This window comes from Epinephelus lanceolatus, chromosome 20, assembly GCF_041903045.1.
Source record: "Epinephelus lanceolatus isolate andai-2023 chromosome 20, ASM4190304v1, whole genome shotgun sequence".
In the NCBI taxonomy this organism is placed as follows: Eukaryota; Metazoa; Chordata; class Actinopteri; order Perciformes; family Serranidae; genus Epinephelus; species Epinephelus lanceolatus.
Genome location: NC_135753.1, coordinates 29,667,778 through 29,686,795, shown reverse-complemented (window position 1 = coordinate 29,686,795; position 19,018 = coordinate 29,667,778). Strand labels below are relative to the sequence as shown.

Here is a 19,018-nt window from a genome sequence, read left to right as displayed (position 1 = left end):
GTGTGTACGTGTGTGTGTGTGCGTGCGTGTGTGTGTGCGTATGTGTGTGTGTGTGTGTGTGTGTGTGTGTGTCGCAGGGGTAATTTGAGGCACTGAAGCTTGCTCCAACAGGTGTGGTAGCTCTGCAGGAATTCCACCAACATGAATAAGGTGCTTTCAAATGGATCAACCTCAAAACATTCCCCTTCCCAAGATAAACCCCTGAAAAATATGTGAGAAAAATGTGTGTGGGGTGTGCATGTGTGCGCGTGTGTGTACACTTATTATGTCTCCAGGGAGGGATGGGAGGAATAGTGGAGGGGCAGAAGAGAGGAAGGGCAAATTCAAAAAGTCAAAATGAAGATGATCATCTCTTTTGACAGGTCAGCCTCTGATGTGTTGATTCAAATTTAATTTTAAAAAAGAAGTACAACACCTGGAGAGATACACAACATCACACCATGCTTTGAGAGTGAAACTGTTCAAGTGTGCACTTAATTAATCAAATGCATCCCTACGCTCACAAGTTGCCAAGAGTGACTCCACAGTAAATCTGTTTTTCTCTACATGTGGAGTTTGTGGTGGACGACACAGACAGCACTGAGGCATAAAACAAGTGTGTCTGTGGCCACTTCACTGTATCAACACATCCTGATGCCTTTGCTTTTGTCATATGTGTCATGGGTGTATGATTGATTCGTTCACCTGTGTTCCTGGGATTCCCTGCTGCCCAGGTGGGCCTGGTTCTCCTTGTGGTCCCTGAAAAAAGATGGAGGCAGTCAAAGGTGAACACTAGTCCCAGAGTAATCCTCTGTCCCACATCCTGCCACTTACTGTCAACCTTCTGCCTATCAAATGTGTCAAAAACATGATTTATTTTAGCTGGTTCCAGCACCAGGAGGAAGTTTTAATGAGTAGACATACAACAAATGGCAACATGTATGTTAAATATTGTATATGGCCATGTATACATATCGTAAGAAGGGTGGGAAGTAGAGTAGACCAGCCATTACTACATTCAGTATCATGAAGCTGTTTGACGGTCAGCTCACTCCACAAGTTATTTGATTACGTAGTAACTCTCTGAAGAACTGTTTTGGTGTACCTACTTTCAATACCCTGCCTTATCTACTCCAATATAAACTATCTGGGGCTGTGAACCCCAGAGCGTAGGTTTGTTTCAACATTTGGAGACATGTGAGATGGGGGGGTTGGGGTCCTCCAGAAAATTTTGATCATCAAACACTCAATTTCCGCCATTCTGGTGATTTTTTATGCATCAATTAGTTCCTTTTGTGCATCAGTTTATGGTTTTGTCCAAATAAAAGTCCTCAGCTAATCTCATGTTTTTATTCGGGGGGATAAATACACATGTTCCAAATATCTAGGAGGACATGTTTTCTTGCCTCCCCCCTGAAATCTTCACCTATCTGTGACCCTGATGTGTTCTACTGTAAAGAAAAAGCAGCCCTTACTCACACAACATGTCATGTAGCTGCTTTAAGTGTATGGATCTACCAAAAAAGCTGTCAGGCACACTTTTGACCCTAAATCAGCATTTTATTCATGAGCTGTTGTAAATCTCAAACCTTGCCTGTCATTATACCATATTTCTCTTGTACTACCAGAAAAAGCAGTTATCATTTTAACCTGTGCTGCCCTTTCAGAGACATTCCTTTACTCTCCCTCTCAGGTCCTCTGAAGCAAAGGAGTGACCTTTGACCTCCAGCTGTGGATCCTAAAGGGAGTTTAACAGCCTGGCTGAGACAGTGCTAACTTCTAGAAATAAATCATGTACAGCTCAGACAAGCTCCTGAACCTCTGCAGTAAGTAAGTTGTGTTCATACCATGTTTCCTTTGGGACCTGGAGGCCCGTCTACTCCAGCGACACCCTACGAAGGACACATCAGATGTATACTTTATATTAATTACAGGAAGTGATATCACAGGAAAGAATGGTACAGGTGGTGATACCTACAGGAGATCCAGGGGGTCCTGGAGGACCACGGGGACCCAGCAAACCTCGAGGACCCTATGAGGAATAAACGAGAATTTATATTATATGCTCTTAATGCTGATGAACAGTTTTCAGTGGGGCAATCACGTCCTCTGGTGGATAATTTCGTCAACAAGAGATCAGATATCAAGTGCAAAACAAACTGTAAGAGGATCCTGCTGCAACATGTTAGAATCCCATATGTTTGGGACGGCCTGATGAAACAAATGAGCAGCAGACAAGCCTTACACTCTCGCCAGCTAATCCTCGGGGCCCGATCTCTCCATCCTCGCCCTACAAGAAGAAAAAGACAAAAATCAGTGTGATTATATTGAAATGATATTTAATGTAAGGTTCAGTGTTTCAGTGCTCTGTGATGTCAACAAATACAACTTGAAGTAAATACTGGCATCTTGTATGAACACATTAAATATCTATGTCCACCTACAACTGTAAGCTCTTGAAAGCCTGTATTAGCCAGGGCGTAATCTCAACCTAACCAAACATTGTTGAATGCAGTAACTGCCTGGGGGTGGAGGTGGGGGAGCAGAGTGGGGGAGTCAGTTTCACGGGGAGGAAAGGTTAAACACAAACCCTCCTCCTCCCCAGTTCATAGTCTCCGCCCAGCTGCTACTGCCTGAGGGCTGAGCTGGTGGAGCACAGCTGATGTAACTGAGGTGGTAATGGTTCACCCTCAGCTGAGTGCAATTTTCTTAAAAGTCATTAAGGGTGTTAGTCAAAGGAGGAAGTACTTACTCTCTGTCCATCCTCTCCAGTGGCACCTGTGGGTCCCATCGGCCCTGGCTCCCCCTGAGATAGAGAGAGAGAGAAAAGAAGAGAGGGTCAGTTTATCATTTTATGCACCGATCATGCCTTAATGTTTCAGTCTTGGCTCCAGGAGAGTTCATCAGGCTCATTAGGCTACAACAAAATGACACACTTTGTTTTATATCTTCCTGCCCTCCACAATGAAGTACTCTCTGCTTCCAAGTCTACTTTATAAACTGTGGCTCATTCTACAAACTCAAACACATCAAATATGGCTCCCTGGCCTCAGTGCAATGCTGTCATTACATTCCTCCATATCAGTCTCAATAATGCAGGTGCATTAGTGGAATGAAACAAATTACAACTTCTTATTCAACTATTACCCTCCTGACATCGCAGTTATTCACTCATCACACTGAAATTTAAACAAATTACTGAACATGATCTTTGACCAACGACCAGTGGCTGCAGCCAAATATATCTGATCCAAAACGTTTGCCCGCTAAAACAAAACCCAGCCCTTCAGGAAATCATCGTAATTTAAGAAGACAAATCCCCAATAACTGTACGATTTATAATGCCAGTTTGTGAGTTATCAAATGAAAAAGTATGAGAAATACTGTACTTGGCTCGTGTGCATACACAGGAGCGGTTTCTCAGGCAAAACGTGAGTATTCCTTTAAAATCTGGTTCATTGTTGCTCTCAATGGACAAATTTCACAAAGGACTAAAAGGCTGTTTTGAGCAAACTGAAGTGACGACAACGACCATACTGTACTCACCCTGTGCCCCTTCTCACCAGGCAGTCCGGGCAGTCCATCAAACCCTCTGTCACCCTGTGTAGAAACAAAGCAGACGGTGTCACCAGACCACACAACATCACCACACATCAAAGTCATCGTGGGCTGCAGTATGCTCGTAGCAATGCTTAATAAAAATACACAAATTCTCGTTTGCAGTTAGTCACATGAACATGGAAAGTTGTGTGAATGTCTACGGTACCTTGGAGCCTGTCTCTCCGGGCATTCCACGGGCCCCGTCAGCTCCAGCACGGCCCTAAAAACAGCAGCAGACACATTACACACAGATAAAGACGCACATATTGTAGGGCAAAAACATCACTCATTTTTCATTGTCTTTTTTGTCTTGTCCAGGTGGTTTGTTAATTCAGGAAAGTTCCGCCAGTAATAAGAGATATGAAATTAAAAATATTTCTTGAATCAGTCAACTAAGTATGCCTGAGGAAGAAGACAGTGTTGGCACCAAAGAGCAGGCAGCAGAGCAAAAAAAATGCTGATCAAATCTCTGCTTGACAAATATTAAACCACAATACACAAAAAAATCAATTATGCAAATTAGAGGTGGAAATAAGGAGGACAGGGACTTATCTGTAAAGCTTGCTGCCAGTATTTTAAAATGATAACTACTGAAAGGAAAACCAAACAAATATAAAAATCTGAAATATGTCTTCTTGTGCTGCTCAGATTTTTTGTTGCAGTGATGTTTATATTTGTTATTTTCTTATATGAATGTTTGAAATGAAAAAGGGGATGCAAGAAAAAATATTCCAACAGAGCAGTAGATAAGTAGGTTACTTAACAGTCACATATGCAATCTTTTTATCACATTTTTGTGACATTAAAATCAGCTAATTGCCCAAAATTAAAACATGAATCAAACTAGTATTACTAATTTGCGTATGACTGGTTTATGTTTATTAGTAACCAATTAGGTCAAGACGTTTGGCCCTGCACAGTGACTGCACCCTGACACTAATTGCGCCCCACATCCATGGCCACTTTTTCCATTTTGGCATTTTCAGACAGATTTGCTGCCTGCCCATTGATCCGAGGATTGGAGGCAGGCCCTTAAGCACATATCAAGCAATTGTTTGTTGGAGTGGAAGTAAGCCTCTCAGCGTTTGAGCGGTGGCCACAAGTCCAAACAACCGCACAACAACAAACACAGAGACATGTGAGCGTGCACACAGCACAGCTAGAGTGGACCAGGTCATTGAGTTCACTCACCCTCTTGCCAGGTTTGCCAGGTTGTCCTGAAGGCCCTTGGATGCCACGGGGACCCTGTGCAGACACATCAGGAGCACTTAGTGACAAAAAACTAACAACCTGGGAGGCAGCCTTCAGTCACCGGTGAGGTTTATTTTATCCGTGTTATCAGGATCATCACTTCACACTTACCTGAGGACCAGGGTCTCCACTTTCACCTTTCAGCCCAGGAGGACCAGGTAGACCCTAAAGCGAGAGAACACAAACCAAGTGTCAAAATGCTTCTCATCCAAACTGTGACACATGCAGTTTGCTACAGGACAGGGGAGTAAACAGCATAAAGTAAACAGCAGATGGCGATGTTTAGTTCATTTTGTGCATTCTTCTTGTGTGTTCACATGAGGAAAAATGAATCCACACATTCCTGTTACTATAGATGCATGAACTACCTGGGAACTCAAGTGAAGACAGTCAGGGAGGATCCTTAGAATTCACTCTACAATGACGCTCTGTGACAATTTGTCTTTAATAGTGGATCACATGCAGCTGGCACAGACAATTCAACGTATTTCTTTGGATGGTAAAGGCTTAATTTTAGCATATTAATTATTACAATCAGCTTTAAAGAAAATGTGAAACGATCCTGCTTGATATTAACATGTGAAGCCTCATGTTTAAAGACAGATACTGTACTTAAGTCTAAAAATGCAAAGCTAAATTGTTGGTCTTGGCAGAGATTTGGGGTACATACTGTAATCTTTCTGCAGACAAGTATGGATTCAAAGCTGGTGATTTGGCAATTACAGACATTTTAGAATCATAGCAAAGCTTGAATGTCTAAAAAGCTGGTTTTTAAACATGTAATCAATCAGGAAGGGACGTATTTTGAGAGGTACATTTGCAGCAGATAAAAGTCACACATTCCTTATCTCATATCCTCTGTTCTTTGGGATCTACCTATTGCCGTATCATTTCAGATCACTCTGCCAGGCCTTTAGCCTGAGAAGAGCCGATTTAACAGAGGGTAATTCTTTGTGTCTTTTGTAGAGCCTTCTCCTGCAGATAAATAGTGGATCGTGTATCAACAAGCCCAGGAGAAAGGAGGAGGAGGGGGACCAGCAACAGAATGAAATTTTCTTGGCAGCTGGTAGCACCTAACAGACAGGCAGTGTGGCCACTGAGCCACCAGCCACTGATCCAACAGCAGCTCTGAACAAGCAACCTGGTCTCTGCTCTCGTCCAATACATGAAAACACTAAGATGATTTTTCTTAGATGATGCAGAACTGTCATATTGATGAACAGTATATACCATCATGCTTTGAGCAGCTGTAACTTTAAGTGTCATAATACTGATCGGAAGTGATATCATGTGTGCATGACAACTTTAATCATCATACACACATATAATAGGGTGAATAATAAACGAGAAAACAAAATCCATAGAAATAAAATAAAAGGAAGGAGCAAAATTCTGACAAACAGCTGCAAAAAAAAAATAAAAGCAGAGACTCACCACTGGCCCCGATCTTCCTGTCAGACCCATTGGCCCTGCAGGTCCCCTCATAGCCAGCTGCAGGGCAGAAACACGGACAAGAACAAGGTCAAATTCCACTCAGTGAAAAATCAGTTGAAAAAAAAAATGCACTGTTTATCAGTTTTTGAAGACAATCTAAATGTGTTTGTATAAGTTTGTATATTTTTTCACTGATATTGTTTTCATTCAATATCATGCTTGTCTTGTACGTTATTTATCATTTATCTTTGTTGAATTGTTCTTCTTCTATGTCCATCTTTCACACTGATATGAATCGATTTCTTCATTCGTACTTTTATTTTGTGTTAGATTTATAAATATACAAAGCATTAGTGTTATGTGTATGTTGTTTTATGACTGAATACAATCAAATCAATGACATGTGTGACTATTATTTAATGGGACGTTGTTTTTATGTGGTAGTTTCCATCCTTTTAGATTTTTCTGAAGTGGCAGTTACATATTTTGATTGCCACTGTCATTTTACAGGAAACAAAAATACTTTAAATTGTGTGTACTGAAAAATATATCCACTGCATATCTGTAATCACTATATCTAGTTAATTATAAATATCTGTGCATACCTTGCTCATTCTACTCACACACTGTATAACAAATCCTTCATAGCAAGATAATCATTTCAGAATTTCATTTCATTTCCTTTTATTCTAATGTAGATGACACTGTGGGGTCCATTTCCATACTGCACCTACTCTGGATCATTCTCTAATTGCTTTCTTATTGTGTTGTCTTATGGCACAGCAAAGAGATTTATTTCACACTTAATCTCTCTCTGTTCACTGTGCTCCATGACTGCATAATTAATGTGGGATATGGCGCACAATCCTAAATACCAAGCCCAGATTTTCTCTTTTCGTGTAACCACCCACCTCCTCTCCCACATACACACAAAGACATTTCTACACCTGTTGGTTTAGCCCACCCGCAGGTCGAGAGCCCCTAAAGTATTTTTAACAGTCTCTCCCATCTGTGCATCTGTTCAGAGTGGCCTTTTTATGTTGTTGCTCTCCAGCCTGCTCGGCATGTCTCCTTTTAGCCTTGCAAGTCCAACAAAATGCAGTTGCCCCCCACCTCTCCTCCCCACCAAAATACTGTCTCCTTCATCCTTCCCCTCCTTTCCCCTACAGCTGTGTGTATGGAGCAGGGCGGGGGCGGGGGCAGGGGGTTATCCACAGGCTTTTGGCTTCCTGGTGGTTCTTTAAGAAGTCCTTTTCTACTTACTCTGGCCTGGGATAGGATGGCCTGGGCTTGGGCTTCTTGGGCCGACACCACTGGCCCCTTCTCACCATCCCCGCCGAAACGAAACTGTTGAACACACACACACACACACACACACACACACAGGTATTAAAACAGCTGCTCATTTTGTTTCTCTTCACTATTTAATACCCTTAAAATCGGTCTAATTATGGAACTGTATGATAAAAGGTGGCTGGTCTGAGCACTTACCGGCAGCATTAGCATGGTACCAGGAGGACCTGGCACACCATCAGCACCAGGCAGACCAGCACGACCAGGAGGACCCTGCAATACAGAAGAGACCCCACCAGATTTATAAAATGATCAGCTTTATGAGATTAACTGTAATCTGTTTAAGAAAAAATTGATTTGACAGCACGATGGTGGATTTCCTCTTTCTCTGGTGGCTCCTCAGTGACTTTTAGAAAATACAAATCACATGGTTGCTTGTATGTACGTAATAGATATGGAATCATATCTAAATAGCCAAATTAATAACTTATGTGGTTTAAATGAAAGCAGCCAAACTGCCTACCCTACTCTGCTGGCTTTGTGACATGTCCAACATATGCACTGCTTAGTTCTTCAGGTAAGAGTTACATCTGGGTAGAGATTTGTAAGAATTTATGATGGCGTCAATAGCTGAAAATCGCTTCTGAAAGTTGTAAGACGTTACAACAAAGTGTGGACAAAATGACGAAATGCACAAACATACGCACACATAAAATATCTTGTGATATTGCACTGAAAAATGTATCTGATCCTGAGTCCTGGTTTTGACTCCTAAACTGTGCCATTACATACGCTGCTAACGATCGCCGTAATATGGAAGGAAACACAAACAAAGCCACACTTTCACACACACACACCACACACATGAGGAGACACACAGATGGAGCAGTAAATGCTGGAGGTGTGCTGTTTGTTAGTTTGATTAACATGTGCTCCTCCTCCTTCTCCAGCACACATAGACCAGGCCTGTCCATCTGTAAACCACGCTGCTGTCTACGGTCCAAAACCAACATCCTTTTCCATTAATTCTGGTGCGTACGTTTGTGTGTGTGAGTGTGTGTTGCATGTGGGTGGAACAGAGAGAGCCTAAAGAGCAAAGCGTTAAATACGGATACTTCTTACTGAGGGAAACCCAGATAGAATATCATTCATCATCTTCTAATCTTAAAGAGACTAACAGCTGACATGATAAAACTCACTGACATCTTTCAGGTTTGAATGTTTTTGGGAATTATGTGCGCACAATATATGCCATAATGCAGAGCAGTTGAAATAGTAAAAACTAATGACGGAGGTGGAGCTAAAGCAAGTCAAATTAAGATTCCCTCCACTGACTCTATTTTGGTCCATACTGAGACACCTTGGGGTGCATTTTTCTGCTTACCTTGGAATTCAAAAGTTTGTTTGAAATAAAGCAAGGCCATGGTTTGTGCCATTTAATATAATTTCCACACTGATTTATAACGATGGTTGAACTGAGTGATACTTAAGGAATCCAAATGTACAATTTCATTTGGCACCTGCCAATAAAAATCTATCTTATGTGGCCATGGAAACAAAGCTTTCTAAAATGGCTCTATACAGAAACATAGGATGATTTAATGTGGTTTGGTTATCAAAAAAATGGTTTGCAGACTGTCTGACAGGACACTGTATCAATTAAGTGATAAACATGTTCACACTCAACCATTCATTGTTGCCTATTAGATCATTGCATGCTGAATCTTAAATGTAAGCTGCTAGCATGATCTCAATGGACAGAAAATATTAACTTTAGCAGCACTAGAACAACATGAATTTAAAAACCGACGCAGCAAAAGAAAGATTGGAAAACTTTTTCATTAACAACTTAAACAAATATACTTCGACTTAAGAGGCTTTGCATGACATAACCATGTTAATTATCTATCAATTAGCATTATGAGCATGCTATATTTACAGTTGAAACAAATAAGAAAACTGATTAAAAAATGTGGCTGGTTTGGGGGGCATAAATGATAACTCACCCTGTCACCAGGATCTCCAGCAGGGCCTGGGGGTCCTTGTAGGCCAGAGGGACCTGGGAGACCCTACATAAACAAAGCTCAGTCAGCAGACCACCAGCAGGCAAGCTCATCAAATCTGACAACAACGGTGTTTAATTATGCTCTGGTGCAAAAAACACTGACTTAATTCTTTTTTAAGAATATACTCACAGCTGGGCCGGGGGGTCCTGGTGGTCCTTCGATCAGCATGCCCTTTAAGAGCCAAGCACATTGTTTAACATCACAAACACTGACCTGTGCAACAGCAATACTACTGACAGGTTCAGGATAAGTCAGGAAATTAAGGGGGGGGGGGGGGGGGGGGTCTTAAAGGAGGTAAAACTGCAGTTGACTTCATTCACTTGGTTTTACAAAGACAGAAAAATCAGCTAACCCAGCAAACAGGATATTTAAGCTAAAATGACTTGATTACATCACTTACAGGTTCAATGACAGCCGGCTCGCCCTTCTCTCCCTTCTGGCCGAAGGCTCCTGCAGCACCAGCAACCTGTAGTTACAAAGCAAGCACAGAGGTGACATTCCTCACACAGCAGCTACAGTCTACAAGTGAATGAGTAGCAATGATGGGCGAGGAGGAGGCCGTTCAGCCATTAAGAAAATTGTGTGTTAGTGTTTCAACAAATTTTACTCAATCAATCAATACCATATGCTCAGTTGCAACTACTGTAACTATGTCAGAGGCAGAGAGTGAATCAAGACAAACACAAAGTGAGATAAAACTATGGAACCGAAGAGGCAAAAATGTTAGTCGTAATGAGAAAGGATGGACCTCTGTGCTTGAAAATGGAGCAATGCCGTCATTGCATTGCCATTGTGCAGTGTGGCTAATGGTGACCAAATAAATGTTGCTTAACACCAACAGGTTATTGTAGCCATGCAAACCTCACAAAATAACACAATTCGACATATATATATATCTATACAAAGACAGAACATAAGAGACGTCGTCCTACAGTGTACAGCTTCACATTTAAGTGAAGTTCAGCTGCATTGTGTGTTTATGTGTGTAAGTGGGGTGAGATACAGTAGGAAGGAGCTGCTTCTCTAAGAGTGTAAGGGTGGGTGGTGTTTGTGTAGAGGGGTACTGACAAGGCACACAAGACCATTAAAGTCCTTGCTCTCCCATGGTAACAATACCCACAGGCACACAGACACAATATTGTTTGATGATGTTCTGACAGTGGGCACATTTAAACAGCAGTGGAGAAAAGGACGTCTGTTAAATATTCATACTAACTAGATGATAAGCTGCGACTGTTGGTCGGTGAGGACAGGGTTCAAAAGTTTGGGAGGGAAGTGAAAGGAATCCGTAACACCTTGATTACAATTGTGTAAGTATGTGTGCACTGTGCAGACAGCTGCCTATGAGTTGTGGGCTAATTGCTGCGCATACAGGGAGGATATGTCACAGGCAGGCTGCTCGTTAAAACAGCAGAGGAGGAGAGGGAGGGATCAGATCTGACTGCTGAGATGAGTGGGTGGGGATGGTTTGCTGGGTATGTATGAGTAGTGTGCAGGTTGGGATGACATGACGTTGGAAGAAAGAGGGAAAAATGTGAGAGTGTGATACATTTTTGTGCTTGTGCGCACACTGTACAGTATGTATTTCTACGAAAATACAGATGCACACACCAGTGAGACAGCAGCAAGACTCCACACTCAACATGTCAATGACACATTGCCAAGCAACCAACTAGGAAGGCGTGCACTGGGAGACAGAGTGAGTCCATAACACAAACAGAGTCCCTAACGCGTGCCGTTCATGCACACACCCGTCAGTCACCAGGCCGGGGTGTGGTACTTACGGAAGAAATATCAGTTTCAGCAGCAACCCCGGGCCCCACCTCATCGTCGTAGACTGCCGTGGGTCTGGGCGGGGCTGTGCCATACTCATCATACGCCCCGTAATCATACAACCTGTTGTCAACCTCGCCCAAGTCATACTCCTTTAGGTCATATTCCTTAAAGTCATACGCCTCTGCACCAGTGTTGTCCACCGTGCTTGGGACAATGGGTTCCAGGCCAATGGGAGTGGCATCGGTGACATATGCACCGACAACATCCTCCTCCACAGCCTTCCAGGTGTTACCCAAGCGAGGAAGGGGGAAGCAATGGTGAGCAACCAAGGAGATAAAGATGTTAGTTAAGCAGTTGAGACAAATAGTCTACTTTTAGATGTTATTAAAGCAAACTCAAAAATAATTTGGCATGATATGCAGAAAACAACATTTTTAATATCAACGGTAACACATTATTTATTCCAACAAAAAATAACTAGTAACTGCTCTAACAGTGTTGGGTCAGTGTAATTTGAATATGTCCAAAAGCAAAAAGGCTAAACTACACACTGGAGCACTGAATCCTGTTACTAAATAGAGTTAAATGAATACTCCACCTGCAAAATCACCATCTGTGCATCAATTACTCACCACTTGTTACCTTGAATTTGTGAAGAAAATTATGATTTTCTCACATGCCTCTACAGTGAACGGAAAATCCAAAAAAGGCAAACATTCTTCATGAATTGAAGCAAACACACAAAACTATATCAAAACATCAGTTTACAAACTCTCACACAATTCATGCAGTATAATTTAAGTCTCATTTATCCATTTGTATGCTTAGTACTTTTTAAACACGTGCATTTTCGCTAAAATTGTGCAATGCACATATATGCTCAAGACAGGGCTTTCCTAGCGATAATGCATGTGTTTTGAAAGTACTGCGTATACCGCTGGATACATAAGACTTGGAGTATACTGCATGTAAACAGATGTTTTGATATAGTTTTGCTGCTGTTACACATGGTCCCCAGTGACTTAAATTCATGCAGAAGGTTTGCTTTTTTGGATTCTTCTTGTGTGAAAAACTAATTTTTCTCCACAAACTTGAGGTGAGTAATTGATAGACAAATTGTCATTTTGCAGGTGAAGTACTCCTTTAAACTCTCCACAAACAAATACTGCTTGCTCTGTTAAATCACATATTCATGACGTAGTTTGCTAAACATACATGTTATAATACCAAGGAATAAATAAAGTGTTACCGTACTGACTGAATAAACTCATTATCAACTCTGACGATCAAAACTTTAAGCATCGAGTCAAGACAGACTTAATGTTATCTCAGCCTTCATTTCTCTCTCATCATACAACTATACATTATCCTTTGATACAGAAAGTAAAGAAAGGCTGAAATAACATTTGAAATGACACTAGCAGTAATTTGCATGGACATCTAATCAATCAGATTGTAGTGGCTGTGCAGACATACAGAGTGCATCAAGATACACACAGCTAACATTTCAATTTGTTCGTCTGTCAAATCTGTTTTGACAGGATATGTTTTGAGCCGCTTGTGAGTTTACTTGGTGTACTCTGTATTTGGCACAGGTACGGCAACCACAATCACCTGGCACATTTTTTTCTTTCGTCCAAACTGATCAGTGTGGATTTAGCTTTGGAGAGCGACACAGTGGATGCAGTTACACAGTCACTATTGGCAGTGCTTCATCTTACCAAATTGTATATTTAAAATTGCCTGTAGAATCACATCCACTTTGTCAAACACTGAAGTAGACAATGCACATTCATAGCTGGCTGTGAGGAGATTTTAGCCTTGTTGATCATAGTTCTTTCAGAGGCAATTAGCAGAACTAGTGATCAAAACCAAGCTTCAGATGTGATGGACAGGGCATATATTGTTAGGCAGATAATCTCCACTGTCATTTACTGGCTGAGAGAGGCTCTGCCATCATCGGCGTCTTTTAATCCTGGATAAGGCTGCAAATCTTGTCAACTCTCCGCTGTTTATGTGGGTAGTAAAATTAAACAAGCTAGAGTGACTGAGGCAGCAATTCTGAGGAAACAGAATTTTCTCTAAATATCTGAAAACATATTGTTGGTTCTCGATAAAGGCGCACATGTTGCTTCACTAACAGTCTGAGTGGTACCATATGTCAGCCATTTTTAAACAGCTAGGTTAACTTGCAGGGTCTGAACGGGTCTAATGTTTTCAATTGCTGAGAGCTAACGAAATCTGCAGCCTTAGTCATCAACAATGCCAACCGAATTATTTTTTAAGGAGTGGAACAAGTGGGTCACAGCTTTTTAAACATTAAAAAATGTCCCCCTGTCCATCAGTTCTGCCACACATGTAAATACTAATGAGTCAAAAGACACATCGATTCATGAGAATGGTTGTGTCTTTGTCATTTCATACCAGATACTTCCTTGGGTAAAATCATCCTGGCTCACATTTCCCATAACACCTAACACTGGTTTTAAGAAGCAGATGAGAATGAAGATGAAAAATTACCTCATCGGGTCCGCTCGTGGCAAAGGGGGACTGAGTATGAGTACCATCTACAGTTCCGTAGTCAAAGTCTGTATTGTAATCTCCTACATTGTTTGGCTGAGTCATGTTGAAAAAAGGAAAGAAATATAAAGCAAGGGTTAACACAAAGGCTCAAACCAGAGGTTATTAGCTAGGGGTCCTCTCAAGCTACAGACTCTGCTACTTCTACACAAAGGAGGTTAGGGAGCTCTGAGTCTGCCATCATAGATTTTCCCTTCAAGGCAGGAAGATCTTGATGGGATCTGGTCTCGTCTCTACATGAACGTTTACCCTAAAATTGCCTCTGGGTCGTGCTGGCGCTGTGGCCTGGTAGCCAGGCATCTGTCGCTTCTTCTTAGCGGCAGACTTTTTAGCTGGTGATTTTTTGGCAGCAAAGAAGTTTACGGGCTTTGCCTTAGATTTACTGAGGGACTTTCTGGTCCTCTTCTTTTTCATGGAGACACTACGTTTCGTTCTCTGGAAGAGGGGGCGGCGACAAAGAACACCAAGACAAACATGGAACATTCAAAAGTGGAAATGATTTAAAGGTACAATCCGTTGCTGCTGCACAGAGTCTTTTCAAACCCAACTGTCGGACCCCATGTGCTCCACTTTCCAGAAGCAGCCCATGTGCAGTAGTTAGTCTACATGGTGTCTATTAAAATGAAGACCATGTAAATCAACTACAAGAGCTGCAACCAGAATGCAGACCATGATAATTTTAATTTTAAGTGACAGTCAGGCAGAAAGGATGCTCCACAACACTTGAGGACTGGGCCTTTCATGTGACATACAGGAGAATTTTCGGGCACATATAAGTACCTGGGACAGATGCAGAAACAAAACACATAGGATTTGCCTTTCAGCAACTCTTTAGAGCTATTACAGTCATGAAATAGCCAAAGCAATTATATGGCTTCTGTTGCAGTTTCCAAATGGAAAGTAAAACATCGCTGATACAGTATACATGTACATAATAGTTTTAAAGACATGCTGGAATGCAAAAACACACAAAGCAGGTGGCATTTTCCGAGTGAGAGAAGGCAGGAGCCTCATAAAACAGACACAAAGAGGACTGACACGCTGAGTATGTTAACATGCACACAGAAAGTTCTACCTCTGCTGCCTTACTGTAAGATCAAAATCATAAAAGAGTAGGCAAAACCAGGTCCAACTATCATCAAAAAGCCGATTACTCCCAGTTACTGGAGTACTGGTGTGCACGTAAACATACAGACAAAACACAGACAGCACAAGACGGACTGAGGGATGGGTTGGATGACTGACAAGAAGAGACATTACATTTTTCTTTTCCTTTTTTCATTTACCTGTGGTTCAGAATACTCATCGGTGGGAATGATGTCTGTGGCTCCCTCAGAGTAATCATAGAACTGAGAGTAATCTAAATCAGTAGTGTACTAGAGAGTTTGGGAGACAGAGAGGGAGAGAGGAGAGAGTGGAATGAAGAGAGGTCTTAGCGTTAGCATTAGCGCTCTTTCAGCAACAAGATGATACATGTGGTACATATCATCCTTGGCATGCCACATGTTTACTCAGTTAAAGTGTAATGCCATCATGTATTATCAAGATCATTTATAACACATTAACATACTACAATTTGTGTCTACTAATAAAGAAAAGAAAAAAATCATCATAACATTTAAATAATCGAAGCCAAGTTCTACTAAATTAGATAATGGTCTTGATATGGTGAACAAACGAGTAAACAAATGTTTAGCATTTGCGCTAGCCATGTGGGTCTTAGCCTACAAACATGTAAGCAGATGGGATGTTAAAAAGCTCATAAAACACAGGAAAACAACAGGGAAACCTCAAAGACAAAAATACCAGCTGCATTTCAGGGATATCGTAATGGAACGTTCTTGCTAAAGCATGTAAATTGTACACCTCAGGACTTTTAAGCTAAGCTAAATTAAAGGGGGGTGATTTAAAGAAAGTGCACCTAATTTTAGTTTTGTTCTCTACATAATATAATAATACTCAGGTGAAATGCAGGGAAAACCCAGACTTCTAGTCATAAAGGTTTATCACTTCATGCTGCAACATGACACCATGCTCATCTGATTAATAATGATGGGCTATGGTATTTGACGGCATGTGTATTTCCAATTATCAAATTAATGAAAGATAGATGGATCTCTGGGGATAAGCTGGCACTGACTCAGGTTCAGGCTCCATTTTGCTATTTGAAAGCTGGTCAGTGTCCATGATTGTTTCACTCTGCCCCTTATAATCATATTAATGATTAACAGACAAACATAAAAGAGGGGTTAACTTGTTGCACTTAAGACTGATGCAGTTTTAAGTGTGTGAATAGCGGATACAGCTACAGAATAATAAAGAGACACACATATTCAACTGTGTCATTGGCTGCTGTTTTCAACTCTTACTCACAGGAGTAAGAATTTGGGTTAATAAGCTTTTATAAATTGCAGAGAGGATCATAGGTAGCCCTGTCAGCTGCTTTAACTATATCTTCAAAATTAACATTTTACACCGCATGTTGTATGTGCTCAGCATTACTATAATCACTAAATCAAATTGTCATGTTGGTACTTTAAACTGTAAATACACACTAAATGTTACAGGTCAGAAAACAGCTGTTGCACTGCTTGCCATGGATTGAAATGTTTATGGAAGATGCACATCATGCCTTCAATCAGGGACATCACAGCAGGCATTTTACCTTTGACAGCTGATGGACACCTGCTATGACATCACTGGACGGGATGTGCACCATGCATGGTTACAACTATTGATTTAGGGTGTATTTACCCTTTAAGGGCACACCCCAATGGTGCAATGTACAGTGTGTGTAGTGATATGTGAAAAAAGTCAAATGCTGTTTTACGATTAAAAATAAATTCATATTCACTACCAATGTAGTCAGCCTGACTGATCAGTTCTCTACTGATAAAGTCTGCACTTACAATACCTGATCTATTATATGGCAGTTCTCCTCATTCATATTGTATTTCAGCAAATATATTTCCCAAAGCCTAAAGCCTGCTAAGCTACACTTAAGTGGATCTGTTAAATGCATTGGCAAAAGTGGACTCAGACACACAGGCACCTGTTGTATACCTGGAGAAAAATTCCAAAGATCTGATAAAGCACCTATCACCTATTCTAATATTAATAAGTTACATCAATTAACTACGAACTAACACGAAACCTCTTTAGAACAAGTAGGCTTCAAAACGTCTGCCTCCATATCGAGGCTAAACATGAGGACACACAGTTTTATCATTTAAAACCTGACAGGTGCAGTTTCTTTGCATTTGAAAGTAATCAACAGGTTGTGGGGATGAACAATGAGTAATGTACAGTTTAAAGTGAAGCTCCTCCTGTTAAAACAGAAATTAATCAGGGCCCTCGAATGGTTCCTAGTTGAACCTCCCCACCCTCCCTGGCTGGCTGACCTCTTCCTCTGGCTCCTGGGCCTGCAGGGAATCACTGTGGGGAGTGTCACAGTCTGGGCTGTAATGTTCACAGTAGTCATAAGCTGCTTTGGGATCGGCCACGATCAGAAGTTGCTGGATGTCACCCTGCAGAAAACAGAAAAAGAAATTTGTGTCAGAGACAAACTGTCACGCACATGTAAACTTCCATGACCGTTTAAAGGGGCTCGATGTGACTACTGAGTTGTCTGGACACAATCCTCAACATAGAGCAGCTAACGATGCGTACTCCATAAACGATGCTAATCAACAGCAAAATGCAGTTGCAAAATGCTATGCTTCTGCAACAACGCCGTACATATATCAGCCGTATGAGGCCAGGGCAGACTGGCCACGATGAGTTAGCCAGTAGGATACACACATGCACTAACATGCACGTACAGCCAGACTGGTTTACCCCACAACAAACCACAGTGAAACAGAGGTGGTGTGACTTCATTCTCTGCTCAAGACGCCATTACTGCACATACAAAACCTTAAAAAATATATACACACACACACACGAAAAGTCTTGTCTCATCTAGCTCACACACACACACACACACACACACACACACACATACTCTAGGCAAAGTAGCAGAAATGTAAATCTTAAATTGCAGATGTGAGCCCCTTGGTCCCACGCACATACAGAGTCTGGCAGAGTAAATCCCCCCCTCGTATGATTAAACAGCTTGACACACACCCCACAGAGTCCACCCTCACACGGTGCAGGGAGGAAACGAAGTTCAGACGCTGGGGAAGTTATTATTATCAGCAGCAGGGTTTACCTCAGGACATCAAATAAACATGTATCATCAAGACACAAGAAACACCTGGCATGGCTATGTGTAATACAGTAAAAGAATTTGTCAGTGAGGTTCACTCTCAGGCATTTACTGGTTTATTTACTGTTACTGTACTTTTTTATATTTAAGGTTTAGTTCAATAATGAAATCTTCTGCCACAATACATAACTTTTCCCTAACAAATGCTTTCAAACCTTGCCAAATATGTTGGCAATGTACCAAAACAAATATCTGTTTTCTTTTCTTTTACACTCAAATAACAGCTCAGCTCACAAGACCACATAGTTACTGATTGTGTCTGGTGCAATTAGCGTCAAAGAGCGCTGGGCTAAAATTAAGCCATTTCTAAAAATGTCACTTCGACAAAAAAGAGAGAGAATGTACTGCGCAAAAACAAACAATACACGATGGCTTTGTCTGAAAACTACTAAAATAGCCAAACACAGGAAAGAGTAAAACCTTGAAAATCTCAGACAGGGTTTGGGAAAGTTACTCAGACCACAATGTTCTCTCGACAGTTGGGACGGGACACCACAATGCTTGACACCGTTCCAGCTCTGTCTCGCCTTGTTATCAGTCCTACAGCCAAAGCACACAGCTCTCTGCAAGACAGTGAACATATTGGCGAAAGCATCTGGATTTGTCTTTGCAGTCTGTAATTGCTTGAACCAAGTTCCTGGAGGCTGGTTTTTGAGCCTTTATACACATCGCAAAGACGGCTGAGGGGGGTTCTTGGGAGGTAGAAGAAGGGGCATGTCTCTGGTTAGGATGTTTGGCAGGCGAGCACACAGAGATGCCTGAGCCCAGAGGT

At 41.5% G+C, this 19,018-nt stretch overlaps 1 protein-coding gene across 3 annotated transcripts in view; it reads right to left on the bottom strand.

The window, feature by feature from the left end:
* Nucleotides 1-19,018, bottom strand: part of col11a1a (collagen, type XI, alpha 1a) — a 94,601-nt gene that overhangs the window by 56,820 nt on the left and 18,763 nt on the right. For 2 of the 3 annotated variants that reach the window (XM_033638726.2, XM_033638727.2), the window contains exons 5-23: nucleotides 17,381-17,506; nucleotides 15,266-15,355; nucleotides 13,920-14,015; nucleotides 11,408-11,677; nucleotides 10,024-10,089; nucleotides 9,753-9,794; nucleotides 9,564-9,626; nucleotides 7,756-7,830; nucleotides 7,528-7,611; nucleotides 6,265-6,321; nucleotides 4,942-4,995; nucleotides 4,771-4,824; nucleotides 3,746-3,799; nucleotides 3,526-3,579; nucleotides 2,732-2,785; nucleotides 2,225-2,269; nucleotides 1,958-2,011; nucleotides 1,827-1,871; nucleotides 685-738 (exon numbers count right to left, since the gene is read on the bottom strand). In XM_033638726.2, coding sequence (XP_033494617.2) covers nucleotides 685-738; nucleotides 1,827-1,871; nucleotides 1,958-2,011; nucleotides 2,225-2,269; nucleotides 2,732-2,785; nucleotides 3,526-3,579; nucleotides 3,746-3,799; nucleotides 4,771-4,824; nucleotides 4,942-4,995; nucleotides 6,265-6,321; nucleotides 7,528-7,611; nucleotides 7,756-7,830; nucleotides 9,564-9,626; nucleotides 9,753-9,794; nucleotides 10,024-10,089; nucleotides 11,408-11,677; nucleotides 13,920-14,015; nucleotides 15,266-15,355; nucleotides 17,381-17,506 — 1,437 coding nt within the window. The remainder of the gene's footprint in view (nucleotides 1-684; nucleotides 739-1,826; nucleotides 1,872-1,957; nucleotides 2,012-2,224; nucleotides 2,270-2,731; nucleotides 2,786-3,525; nucleotides 3,580-3,745; nucleotides 3,800-4,770; nucleotides 4,825-4,941; nucleotides 4,996-6,264; nucleotides 6,322-7,527; nucleotides 7,612-7,755; nucleotides 7,831-9,563; nucleotides 9,627-9,752; nucleotides 9,795-10,023; nucleotides 10,090-11,407; nucleotides 11,678-13,919; nucleotides 14,016-15,265; nucleotides 15,356-17,380; nucleotides 17,507-19,018) is intronic. The other variant, XM_033638728.2, reaches the window with a different exon arrangement.